The sequence below is a fragment of the Falco punctatus genome, assembly GCF_963210335.1.
Source record: "Falco punctatus genome assembly, chromosome: 14".
In the NCBI taxonomy this organism is placed as follows: Eukaryota; Metazoa; Chordata; class Aves; order Falconiformes; family Falconidae; genus Falco; species Falco punctatus.
The window spans coordinates 18214123-18227662 of record NC_137594.1 but is presented as its reverse complement, the minus strand read 5'-3'; the positions used below and the strand labels follow the sequence as shown (position 1 = coordinate 18227662).

General features: G+C 36.3%; 1 protein-coding gene across 11 annotated transcripts in view; it reads right to left on the bottom strand.

The window, feature by feature from the left end:
• CHD9 (chromodomain helicase DNA binding protein 9) overlaps positions 1 to 13540 on the bottom strand; it is a 122807-nt gene that overhangs the window by 22388 nt on the left and 86879 nt on the right. For all 11 annotated transcript variants that reach the window (XM_080411240.1, XM_080411241.1, XM_080411243.1 and 8 more), the window contains 10 exons: positions 11694 to 11815; positions 10213 to 10456; positions 8904 to 9080; positions 7877 to 8020; positions 7127 to 7382; positions 6090 to 6300; positions 3806 to 4001; positions 2880 to 3047; positions 2097 to 2276; positions 457 to 567 (listed from right to left, as the gene is read on the bottom strand). In XM_080411240.1, coding sequence (XP_080267366.1) covers positions 457 to 567; positions 2097 to 2276; positions 2880 to 3047; positions 3806 to 4001; positions 6090 to 6300; positions 7127 to 7382; positions 7877 to 8020; positions 8904 to 9080; positions 10213 to 10456; positions 11694 to 11815 — 1809 coding nt within the window. The remainder of the gene's footprint in view (positions 1 to 456; positions 568 to 2096; positions 2277 to 2879; positions 3048 to 3805; positions 4002 to 6089; positions 6301 to 7126; positions 7383 to 7876; positions 8021 to 8903; positions 9081 to 10212; positions 10457 to 11693; positions 11816 to 13540) is intronic.

Genomic DNA, 13540 nt, shown 5'->3' with positions numbered 1-13540 from the left:
AGCTGAGTATTTACATAGACTATGCTGCAGTCTCTCTGAGTAAAAAAGGAGCACTAAAACCTTTTTAGAAATGAACGCCATGAATGTCTTCAAGCACAGGGGACAACTTCCAGCATTATAAAATTGATACCATTCTTAGTCAGCTATATTGCAGCTTCCAGCCCAGGATTTACAGACAGAGAAACAGGGCAATCAGAACAATTACACACTTTCAACCGTTTCCAGGTCTTCGACAAATATCAAAGACCCCCAAACTCTTTTGGGACAGCAGGGAGCTAAGGAGTACTAAAGCTAACAGCAGGCTGATTACTCATGCACAAACTAACCAGCACAAAAAGCCTGATTTGTTGAAATATTCATCCAAAAAAGCACCAGAAATCCTAGACCTGCCATTTCAGAATTAAACGGCAAGCACATACTTGAAAAAACATGCATTAAAAAAAGAGAAGTACTTACTCTACCACTGAGAGCATCTATATCTATTTCTGCTTTTTTGGCCCATTTCTGCCAGAAGTTGGGATCATCTAGTGAAATATCAGTCCTGTTTCCAGATGCAACAAAACTAGCCTGTAATAAATAAAACAAAATATTACCATCATCATATATCAAAAGCTTCTAGAGTTTGAATGTCTCAGTGCTGTGAAGCCTGCATAACCTTATTTAATCAAAAATCTCCCCAGCAGCTGTTAAGACTTTAGAAGTTACAGTGCAAAGCAACTCAAAAGTTCTCCTCCCACTTCATTTTTTTAAGATCAGATCCATAATATATCAAAAAAATCTAATGAACTTTTATGCCCTATCAGGAGAGAAGAACACTAAGCAGCAAGATTCTTTGGCTTCTAAGTCTGAATCTAAATTACTTGAATAGGAGAAAATAGAATCTTTTGAAGCGGCTTATCAGCATTTGGGGATTTCATCTCATGCAAAAGCACTCGCTTGAGGGAAATTTCAAAGGAGTGTGTAAACTACCAACAATCAAAGCTTGAGAGCATGGAATAAGCTTAATTTCAGACGGCATTTAAAAAACCCTGATACACTGCTTTTGGGAATAGTGTAAGTGCGTACAAAAACTTCTTACTCCTCCGATAAAAAAACAGTGATGATGACCTTTAAAAGTCTATTTCTTATTTAAACCACAATCAGCAAGATGAGGGCCTAAATTAATGTATAATGAAGTAATATTTATGAATATTATTTAAAATATAGTAATATACATTTATATTAAGATTTTCCTTTTTCTTTACCTTTTTTTAATTGTCACAACTGCATTCGTAAAGTACCCATGTTCCAAGCTCAGTTATACTGCTTGATGTTTAAAAAAATAATTACGAATCAATTTTTTAATTTATCTGAATTGCTATTTGTTCAGATTCATATTTGCACATACTTTGGAAATTAAGGAGTCCAAATGTTTTTGTTCTGTTCACCCAATTTTCCAGCACAGCTTTTTGGCTGCTATGATATTACTGTTTATCTCTTACCCTCCAAAACTTAAGAGCACATCGGTCTAATATTATTCTACACTATTACTCCTAAGACCTTACACTAATCTCAGCACCTCTCCATGTATGTATATATACACACACACATACACTCCACCCCCTGCTATTTTAGGAACTTTCTTATTTTGCTTTTCAAACTCTTACCAAAAAGCTCAAAGTTCAAACTATAACCTATGCGTAGGCATTTTCAGAGTAAGCCTGACAGTTTTTAATCCGTCTTACATAAATCTTCCCCTACCTCTAATATATCTGAATATAAAGGGTCTACAAACAAAGCTGTTTTAATGTTCTTGGTTAATGCAGTCCATTGTATGGCCTTTTCTAAAGCAGCACACACCTATCACTCACCTTTCCTCAAGCATGCTCTTTGCATCTGGCTTTTACACAATCTGTACATGCAGATCTGATTTTGCTATGTGCATGTTAATATAAACAGATGTAAGGACCTCAAAATGTACTTAACATACATACACATTAAACAAAAGTAAACATAACTTTAAAAAAAAAAAACAAAACCAAAAATGCATAAGCTTTACAACATTCAATTACATTCACAGCTCTATACTGCCAAAGAACAACTTGCTGCTTCTGCACCTTGGCAAATGTGGAGCCCCTTCCTTCGGATTCAATTGTGATAGTTTTAGTACGACGCTGCAAAATTTGGTCAATGTCTTCCTCACAGAATTTAGAGCCTTCATCTTCTTCATCCATAATGGCACCATATGCACCTCTTCGAAGCAAGTCTTCTATTTCTTTTTTTGAGAGTTGCTGGATCTGAGCCAATAAAATAGGTTTCAGACATATAAGAAAATAAATCCGCCAAAGTCTTTTCTGTTTCTCTTTCCCTTTCCAATGTTTCTGCAACCTGTGCTTTATAATTAATAAGCTTAAAATCTAGATTATTAAAAGCTAAGAGAAAAGTCTAGTTGACTGTCAAAGTAATTTGTTACATAGTTACAGTAAACATTTTTACAAGTATGGGTGTTGTGTGGTTTTTTTTTTTTTTTTTTGGCTGTTCTCAACACTATGATGAACATAGCTTAAAAAATTTACCTGTTAATAACAGACGTAAATCTCACCTTATATTAGAGTAACACATGATATTAATATGAGAAGATACAAGGAAACAAAGGTAAACTTTACTCATTGTTTTAACTTTGACGTTAACTACCTTGGACCTTAAACAGGCAAGAAACAAGTGAAAGATTTATCAGAGCAACTGACTACATTTAAAATTATGTCAACTATATTGTTAGTCCACAAGTAAAACATAAGAGATGCAAACAACAGAAAAATGGCAGCTTCTGTAATTTAAAATAGTTCCCACACAATTACAAGAGGAAAAGGAAAGATATTTCAAGAAATAAGTCTACATACGCCACCGACACTGTTTTCTCTTCCACTCATACTCTGTAAGACAGCCTTATCCAGTCCCAGTTTCAGACTTGCTCTGTCAAACATCTCTCTCTCGTAGGAGTTTCGCGTTATCAGCCTGTAAACCTTCACTGCCTTGTTCTGACCAATCCTGTGACAACGGGCTTGAGCCTTTTGGAGAAAGGGAGAATAGCAATAAGAACTTCGACTTATCTAGGAGAGAGATACTATTCTTTCAAGAAAGTATTTCTGCGGTAGCGCAATCTGAAAAACCACCATATGAATTCAAAAGGAAGTCAAGTCATATTTAAGTCAACAGAAGCTATCAGGCATTCCACATTGCGAACAGTTTTCTAAAAACAGTATAGTAAGTCACGTACAGATGAATGACCTGTGCTGAACGCTACTGAACGGTATTTCTCTTGCAGCAACACTCAATACAAACACATGCTAGCTTGTAAGTTATCTGCTCTCCAGACACAAATGGTGAAGTAGTTGTGACTAGGACAAATTCCTACATTTGATTAAATCACCGTTTCTTAATACATATTAATCCTTTTCTATAATCTTACGTATTAGCTAAACAGCTCTATTTCGATAAACTGTTAGTCACTATATGCAAAATCTAACCCCTACTTTCATAGCGCATTCAAAATCTTCAGGGTTTTATCAACTCACTTAGTTTTCCTGTGTTGTGCTTTTATAATGTAACAAATGTGAAAGAGAAAGTTAGAACCCAACCAAACCCAGATGACCTCTCCTATCCAAGTAGAAGGTATTCATCAAAAACCATTACATATCTGCCTTAAGAAAACCTGAACATTTTAAAACCATGCATGTTCAGAACACAGACAATATTCAAAGTGACCAAATTTATATCAACCAGGTTTGCCTTCTTGGGCCCCACTATTAAGCTCAAAGGAACTTACCTGCAGATCATTTTGAGGATTCCAGTCAGAATCAAAAATTATGCATGTATCTGCTGCAGTCAAATTAATGCCCAAACCACCAGCTCTGGTGCACAGAAGGAAGACAAAGCGATCGGAATCTGGTTTGCTGAACCGGTCTATTGCAGCTTGTCTGAGATTCCCTCGTACTCGCCCATCAATTCGTTCATATAAGTATCTGGAAATTGTCACAGATAAACACACATAAATAATTCTTTTTTTCTTTTTTTTTTTTTTTTGTAATTTAAAGGGGGATTAGAACAGCTCTGCTTGCATGTTTATTCTTTACAGTGAATAAAAGTGATACAAGCTAGCTTTGATTATCAGTGGATAACATAACGAGGAATCATGACAGAACTTGCACATCTGTAGCATTAATACACATCAAGAAGTCCCAACACCAGCATTTTAAGACAAGTGCTTCTGAACTTGGTCCACTAAAGCAAGCACCTGATTAAACGTATCAGGAAACACGTATGACCCTGACACTTAGTTGCATTAAGACATGCCATAACCTTAAAGTCACATGCCATCGCGCTTGGATCGCTGCCTAAAGGTCACAGAAACAGGGCAGTGTACTTCTGTGTTATATACCAAATTGTCTGAATGTGTTCAGGGGTAATCAAGTAACCAGCAGAAAGCAGTACTTAGTGAGCTGTCACTGGACAAACTGCATATTGATTCTGTCAAGATTAAGAGAAATGGAACAAAAATGACATGACAGCACCTCTAACAGTCTATCGAGGCATCAATGAATACAGGGCTTCCTTAACTGAAACCAGCAAATTTAAAAGCCTGAAGTAAAACTGTCATTTCGGTTACCTTTGATAACTACAAAGACGCCTATGAAACTTCTGACTTCAAGTGAAATGCTTAAAAAGGGAACAGATACTTTTGTACATTGTAAATGGAGTAAGATGCTGAACGTGTACCTACTAGCCAAAAAGCCTCACAACAGTTTTTCTTCTAATCAGCAATAAAATGTCACAGCAGACAATCCACAGGACCACAGGCATTTTGGCAGGCAGCCATCTCCTACAGCCATGAATTCTCCTAAGTATTAAGTCCAATCACATGTGCACTCTAACATTTCTAATCAAACAGTAGCATAGACCAAATTTCAGCTTCTATAGATTTCAGAAAATTCTACCTGTAGATATGATGCAGTGGTCTACGTGTCGTACAACATTATAGAATAAGGAGTACATTCCATACTGGATTATCAAGTCCTACTACAAAGTTAAAATTAGTCTATTAAAACAAAACATATAAACTGTTGAGCTCTTGATTCAAATTGATAGCTTTGCGAAACAAAGCACATCGAAACACGGAAGTCATATAAAATTATCACAGAAAGAGGTATTATGCTCTACTAACAATTTTCAATATACATTTCATTATCTATTGCAGGAAGGCTTGACATTTTTACTATTGTTTTTACATGTTAACTCCGTATTGCTATGTAGTTCACTGCTAGATATACAGTATGTACATTCCAATAAATCAACTACTAAAACCACCGGAACCATGCTTTTTTTATAGTTTTTCAGGTTGAAAAACTACTGATTGTAACCAAGTTTAAGGTTAGATTTTATGGGCTACGGCTTTACACACAGTATTTATTCACGTGCTTAAATAAGCTCTCCGTTTCCGTGGAGTCAACAGTATAATCAAAGGGTAATATTACGTGTGACAGCAAGAGCCAATCTAAGGAGCTGCTTTATGGCTGGCAGTTCAGTTCTGCTGCAAAATTCAAAGCAGTAATAATTCAGGAAAGATAGGAAGCACATTTTTATTTTTACATTACCAAAAAACAAACCTCCAGTCGTTTACCACTTTGTATTTATATTCTGCTCAGATTAAGGAGCTGCATTACCCCTGTCTGCTCCGAGTTGAACAGATGTAAATAAAGAACATGTTCTATGCTTCCCAGAGTTTTGATCAGCAATGCAAGATTGAAGTTACTTGGTTTCTGACAGGCAAGTATAAAAAGTACATACATACAAGAATGCAATAGAAGAAGCATCAAACTCAAGGCATGTGGTTTACTCAACCACCTCTCTTTAGTTGCTCTCTGAAGTTTTTCATTTGTTGGTGAATAAATGATAAGCCATCACACAACACAGCAAGTCACACAGTGATTAGCAAAAAAAAAAAAAGTAAATCCTCTCTTTGGTATGTTGTAATCATTAATCCTGCACTAACATTCAAAGATACGTCTACTGAGAACCATGTACTATCGGAGGCAGAATATGCAGTATCTTACCTTTTATGTATAAGATAATCCTCCAAAATATCAAGGCAGCGCACCATTTGAGAGAAGATAAGGACCTTGTGGCCTCCTGCTTTCATTTTTGGAAGAAGTTTATCAATAAGAACCAATTTACCAGCAGACTGGATCATTGCTTGCAGATGGAAGTCAGGTGCACTTGGGCTGTAAGTTTCTTTAAACTCTCCAAGGATCTTCTCTTCAGCACCTGGCAAAGAATGTATTTCTGTACCTATAGGTCTATCTACGAAACACCTCCAGACACATACAAGACTAAGTTACTAAAACCAGTGCCTAGACACTAAATATCCCCCATTAACCACTGCTGGAGACAGAACTGAATGCTGGATGGATTTAAAGTCTAGCAAGAACACTTCTTTCTATGATCTCTGAAAACAAGTTTTTTAGCAGAACACCACAGAAAAAAACACCTAGAATGAGCAGAACCCCCGCCCCCACCCCCAGAATTGAAACCCCAAAAATACTTATTCTCAAGTGTTGTTTAACAAAAACAACTAAAAAACTCTTGAGTCCTTTTGTGTCTGTTACTTTAAATGGGTTGTACAGTCTTAAAAACAGTGTTTTGAAAGCCTTTTCTGAAAGTCCCACTACAACTGAAATCATCGCAAAAACTTTACGAGCTTAAAGGGTATTTTCTTGCAAGCAGGAAAAAACATCTAAAGTTAGTTATAGCTAAGTGAGAAAAGCAACGAAGAATGACACAGACCATATCACTTGCAAAAAGCATTAATTTAAAAAGTTAGCTCTAGAAGTTTTTCATACTGCTTTTAAAGAGATCTAACGTTTCCATGAGGTAATTGCTTCTGAACATCCTGTGAAATCCTACAAAACAACGATTTCATGCTTCAGGCCGCAAATATGCAACTGCCTCACAACTCTGCCTTACATCTATCCAAAAAATGCTTCCACCTAATCTGATCCCTGGAAAGTCTGATGAAAAGTTACATATTTTAAATAAAAGTACAGAAGTAGTTACAAAGTAATACAAGAATCAGTCTTTATAAGTTATTTACCTTTGATGAGATAAGGGTGATTACAACACTTCCTGAGTTCCATCATAGTGTTAACCAGATTGGGTACATTTGCTTGCCCTGCTCCTTTGGATAAGAAAGCAAAATTTTTCTCCAAAATTGCTCGATAATATTTCTTCTGAATATTAGTTAGTTCTACTTCAATTATAGTTTCCTCCTTAGGAGCCAGCTTTTTTTCTACATCTTCCTTTAATCGTCTGAGCATCATGGGTTTCAGGATAGCTTGTAGTTTCTGAACCTAAATGAAACACAACAGTTTGTTGCAACATGAAAAATTAATAGTGTAGTTTATTTAAAAGTTTTTGAACGCTGGATCACTCATCATTTTTTTCCTATAATTACATAAAGTGTTTTCCAGATGGGATACAGCCTTATTTTTAACTCCAAATTACTGAAGAATTTTTTCACGTACTCCAAAACAACAACAAAAAAGGAGCTTTTTTACTAAGACTTGTGTTTACAAAGCCAGTAAATGCCAATTTTTATTATTCTCACTGTTTACCTGCCAAATTTACAAAGCCAACCCCCAAAAGGTTAAAATTATTCTTTAACATAAAGTATCATATTTAAAAGATTTCTACTGCCTGTACAGTTTAGAGAAACTGCATGACTAAAGAACTCACAGGGGCTATGTGGGGTGTGAAGAGGAGGGTGGGGGGATTGATTAACAGTTTTCCTTCAAGGAAGTTACTCTTACACACTGAAGCTAAAAGGGAACTTAGCATGCAATACCTGTTCCTCTGTTTTAAGGTCTCCAAATTCTTGCATGAACGTAGATTCAGCAGGAAAACGCAACGGTTCAAGAAAATGAAGGAGGCTAAATAATTCTTCTACTGTGTTCTGCAGCGGGGTACCTGTTAACAGCACTTTATGCTCCTGTAAAAGGAAACAAAACTCACATGACCTATGTGCACACATCCGCAAAAATCTGTGTTAGGTCTGAGCATCATAACCTGAAAGTACCAGTTCTGTGTGTCACTAAGCACACATGTAATATGGATGAACAGACTTATAAAAGAACAACAGTAAGTATCTTCTGCTAGCTTGTCTTTAAATTCTGGTCTTCCTGTATCTGTAATGAGGAAGTGACTGAACACTTCAACAATGACTGTAATATCCACACGTGTGAATTCACACATCCTCTCTATAGTGTGGAAAATATACAGTAGCCATGCATCAGAAAGCAAGTAAGACAATTTCAGAGAACACGTAGCAACAAGTGTATCAAAATAATAAAGAAATCAAATAAACAATGCAAAACTAGTCATGGTGCATTTTGTATTAATGCACCAGAAGCATCAATATCCACGGTAGTATCCACTTTTTAAAAGCTTGCACTCTATCAAATGAAAGCTTAACTATGGGACTAGACAATAATTCTGTTTTAAATTCTGCTACTTGCTTGCTTTTATTGTTAAATAATTTGTTTAAAGAACTTTCCAGATTTTTAAAGATTAATTAGTGCACAAAAACTATTCTGGTGTAATAAATCAAATTTTAAATGAAATCATCACCACAATCAAAACAAACTATAGACTAGTATCACCAAAAATAGATTCTACTTGTAGCTGGAACTTGCCATGTTTTATTTAATCAACAACATACCAGCTATACATAAAATTGAAGAGACTATTAGGAATAGATACCTCCTGAGAAAGAATGCTCGAGAGGTCTTTTTTGGCAGGTAAAACAAATTTGTAATTTATTATCATATGGTACTTAACTAGAATCCAACACAAAGTGAAATATAGTTACTCACAAGGTTCATTAATTTTAGTCCTTCCAAGAGTTTGCAATTTTTGTTCTTCAGTCTGTGAGCTTCATCAATAATAACGCACCGCCATTCAATTGCATTTAACTCTGGACACCCACCAAGAATCATTTCAAAGGTTGTGATAATGGCTTGGAATCTGTAGGTACCTCGAACAATACGTCCCTAGAGATTCATCAACACAAAAAGATCTGTTACATTACCTTGAATCTACTCTATTAAAAGATACTGTTGCTGATATTTTATCCAGAGCCAGACGTCAGATTTTACATTACAAATGTGTTGGGATGACAAAACAATTTATTGTATCTCTATAACATCGTAACTAATACTAGTGAGTAACTACCCATAGCCACAAACCCAATACTGTCTAGCCAACAGTGAAATTTTAACCTCTTCTAAATTACAGATATAACTATCTAATAAAACTATTTCAAAAGGTACATGTAGATTGCATCACATTTTTAACTCTGGGAAAATCTGAAAGACTGACAGGAAAAACCCTACAGTCAATCAATCCAAACATACGATGGGAACATTTAGCACTTGTACAGTAACGTAGTAAAAATATCACCTGAGAATGAAGTGAACCCTTTTTGTACAGCTTACTCTACTCCGCTGGTCTGACAGAGAGAACGTGTAACGCCTTCACTAAGGCAGTATACAGTAACTGACTAGAGAAACAAGATATCATTTTAATATTTAGCACTATTTAAAAAAAAAGTTTTTCGCCTTACTGATTTTGAAGAAGTACCATGATAGTTTAGGAAAAGTTTGTTTTTGCGGAGCATATAGAAAAGGCAAAAAACTCATTTTAAAGAAAGGCAGCGCTCAAGGTTTTTTCAAGTAATTTAATGTGAAGTGTTCAGACAGAAAAGCACTGTACATGGACAAAGCTAGTTTACACGAAGAGAAGGAAATCGACAGCTACATAAAGGTAACATAAAGCTTAATCGGCTGTACTTTTGTTCTCACTGCTCTTCAAATTCAGGACCCAACAGCAACCATCTGTGTACACTTTAATCTCCGCATGAGTATCAGCGTCACTGCTATTCAACTACAAAATTACTCAGCATACCGAAACAACACAGAGCTTGCCGCAACCACTTTCATAAAATCTACTCAGTAAGCATATGTTAAAGACTCTTAATATGTACAAAGCCTAAAAACGCACATCACAGGATGTAAAATGATTTTCATTCAGACATACATACAGATAACGGAAAGTATACTTTTCATTACTACTACCTGAAACAGGTTTCGGGTAAGTTATTACAATCAAGTGACATTACACTACCTGGGAGTCCCTGAAGTACATTTCATACTGCTGAATCATCTGCCGGCTGATCATACTTCCATGATACACAACAACATTGAGGTCAGTCCACGTGCGAAATTCTCTTTCCCAGTTTGTTATAGTGGAAAGCGGAGCTATGATCAGAAAAGGCCCTCTTATACCAGCCAGGAGGATTTCATAGAGAAATGTAATTGACTGAATGGTTTTGCCAAGACCCATTTCATCCGCTAAAATGCAATTTCGTCTGAAAGTAAAATACAGTTCTTTATCAGCATCAAAAAAGTACAGACGCTAAAGCTGTTACTCAAACGCACAATTTATAAAAATGAACCTCAAATACACTCACAGAAAACAACAGTCAAAATTAAGGCACTGTAAAAGATGCTTGCAAAAGCTCCTTGGTTATGGTGAAACAATGTACTCAGTACACAAAACCACAAGCTTTCAATCACCGGGTGCACTGGCTAAACCTGAGAATTACATGTTCCATGAGGAAAATATTCCAGAAGTATTCTTTTGGAGCTACATCTGCCCTAATTAAAGGAATTCATCAGATTTCCTACATGTAACGCTCACCTTGACAAAACTGCTAGAAGTTAATGAAGATTCCCTAGAAGTCACAAAGTACCCCAGCTACACTCATGTAAAAGGAGTGCATTACAGCACCGCTGACCAGTTTCCCCTCATTTCCAAAACTGAAACAGACGCATATAACCAAATCACTACACGGAGTACCGCTGGGCGCTCACCCTTCGCCATACATTCCAGCCCTTTGGCTCTGTTTGCACAGACGCTCACACAGCTACACAGTACTTGACTGAGAATTCAAACAGGATTTTTTGCAGATCGTGAAATTGTATGTGAAAATCATATGCTCACTGATGTAACCTCTATTAAGGACAGGCAACTGGTATTTTGGAAATAAAGAAGGCAGGAAGATTCATGAATAGAAATCCAATTCAGATACAGCAAATAGATCATTCTGGAAAAAATATCTTTAGGATCATCAGATTCCTGTTAATTTGCCATAGCACTGATGAACGTAAGTTAACTTCAGCTTAGAATGCAGAAAACACAATTATTTACTAGCCTTGTTTTTGAAGAGAGGTAACTTTATTTGAAATACATACTAATGCTAGAAATCATTTTCAAAGATGCAAGGTGTTTCCCAGTTGTTCCAAAAATTCTAAAAGCTTGCACTTTAGTGGAAATTGCTTTTTGTTTTAATTTCCTCATAGCTATTGAATATTTATTTTCAGTAAGGTTAGTTTTGTCCTTTTAAGATTTGTTTTTTGTTATTCTTGTGGATAAAAACATACTACTTGTATACCCAGAGAAATTTGGTTTTCCCACAGTTACACCCTTTTAGCTATAAGCACAGAAGGTAAGATAAATTTAGTTTAAATAGTATTCATTCCCAGTAACAGTGATTCACTCCATATGGTTTAAAATTTTCATTAGGAAACATTCCATGCATATACCTATTGTACCAGTTGAACAGGAGCCAGTTAAGTCCTTCCAGTTGATAGTCCCTGAGCTGATTGCCATTTTTATATTCCCTGGACTGTTCTATCTTCTTCCAGGAGTTTGGAGGTGGTCGGTCCTTTGAGGGAAAAATTAATACATGTGCAAGTTGGTACATGTCTTGTTTTTCTGAAACCTTTTAACCCACTATTTCCCGAGTGTAACAATTTAGATTTAGAATGTAAATATTCAACCTTAAAACTGGGAAGGTATCACTGTTAACATTACTTACTAATTACTAGTCTGTGGAAACTTGATTTTTGTATTTATTTGTATATATAAATATATTTTTAAAATTAATTTAAGACTGTATTATAATAATAACAATTAACTGATTTGTAAAACTAAGAATACAAATAGTTTAGCAGTGGTAATTTTAAACACTAATTCATTTATACAAGAAAGTTCAAGAATACAAGAAGTTTCACTTTGAAAGCTCTAGGAAAGCTGTCCTACAACCAGACTAAACCACGTACTGGGACTACTAAAATCCCCAGAGTCTTAAGTATATCTGGATGCTGATGCTATCCTCCTGAAGCCATTTGGGTAATCTACACTGAATTACTGTGATCTTGCCCTTTCCCTTCAGCACTTGCAGAACCTGGTCATTGCTGATCACTTGATCTTACAGCCAATTCAAGAAGCATGCGGCAAGACTACAAAGAAGTAAGACTTGTGAGCGGTTTAGTTCCCTGAATCAATTTCACCAAGGGATCACATGAAAGACAGTATCAGCAAGTGCAGGATCATGATACAAAGGACATGACAAAACACACTGTAACAGTATCAAGGCATATCATCTTAATGTCCCTAGCAAGCTAAAGGAAAGCTGAAAGGCTACCTATCACAAAAAAACAAACCAAACAAACAACACGCACACCACCCCACCACCCCCCACTTCCCGAGCCTGGAGACTGAACAGGCTGGACATGAGCTTAACAGGCAGCTTAACAGAGAAATCATGAAGTTTTTGGCTGATACTAGATAGGATTCCAGCAGAAAACATCTCTTATGGTTAGCTTTTGCATCCCAATGTGGACAAACTCGCACATTGAAGTATTTTTAGTAAGAGCTTTTCTGGTCAGCTATACATAGCCTCCCGTCCCCCCTCTACATTTCTCAGTATTTATAAAAGCCTGCATTCACTCTAGACTCACATGGCCTTATCTGGTAACTCTGAATTTTAGATTTGAATTATACATCTCTGCATTGCCAACATCAGCATCACCTGACACCAGGTCCTTGAGCAGCAGCAGTAGCTGTCCCTCCCCAGCAGCTGTGGCTTCCCCCCCTCACCCAAAGCAACCATCTGTCCACTCCCCCACACCAGGAGCAGCCATGCTCCTGCTCGCACGGCTGCAGTCAGCAAATACTTTCTTGTAGTTGCTGAAGCTTGGAACAAAAAATACTTGCTGCTGATGCTAAGATGACTGTCAGTTGTACAGCTGCGCTTTAATCATCTTCTTCCTCTCAAAGCCAAACACGGTAACAGAGAGGTATAAAAGCCCTTTTTCCCACATGCCAAAATAGCAGGATTTTAAATAAATACTAGAGAAATGAACTTCATATCATATGAAGGTGTTAATTGTGACTACTGTCGTGATCTGTAGATGGAAAACCCATTAAAATAAAAACCAAAGCTTACAAATTAAAACAGTTATGTAAAATAAGTAAGTTAGAAGAAGTGTTGTATTATACCACACAGGACACATGTCTTACTCTGACAATGACATTTAGGACTTTAAAATAGAACTAATTTTTTTTTCTCCTGCTCTGCGAGACAGAAGATTGATAATTTAAAGAG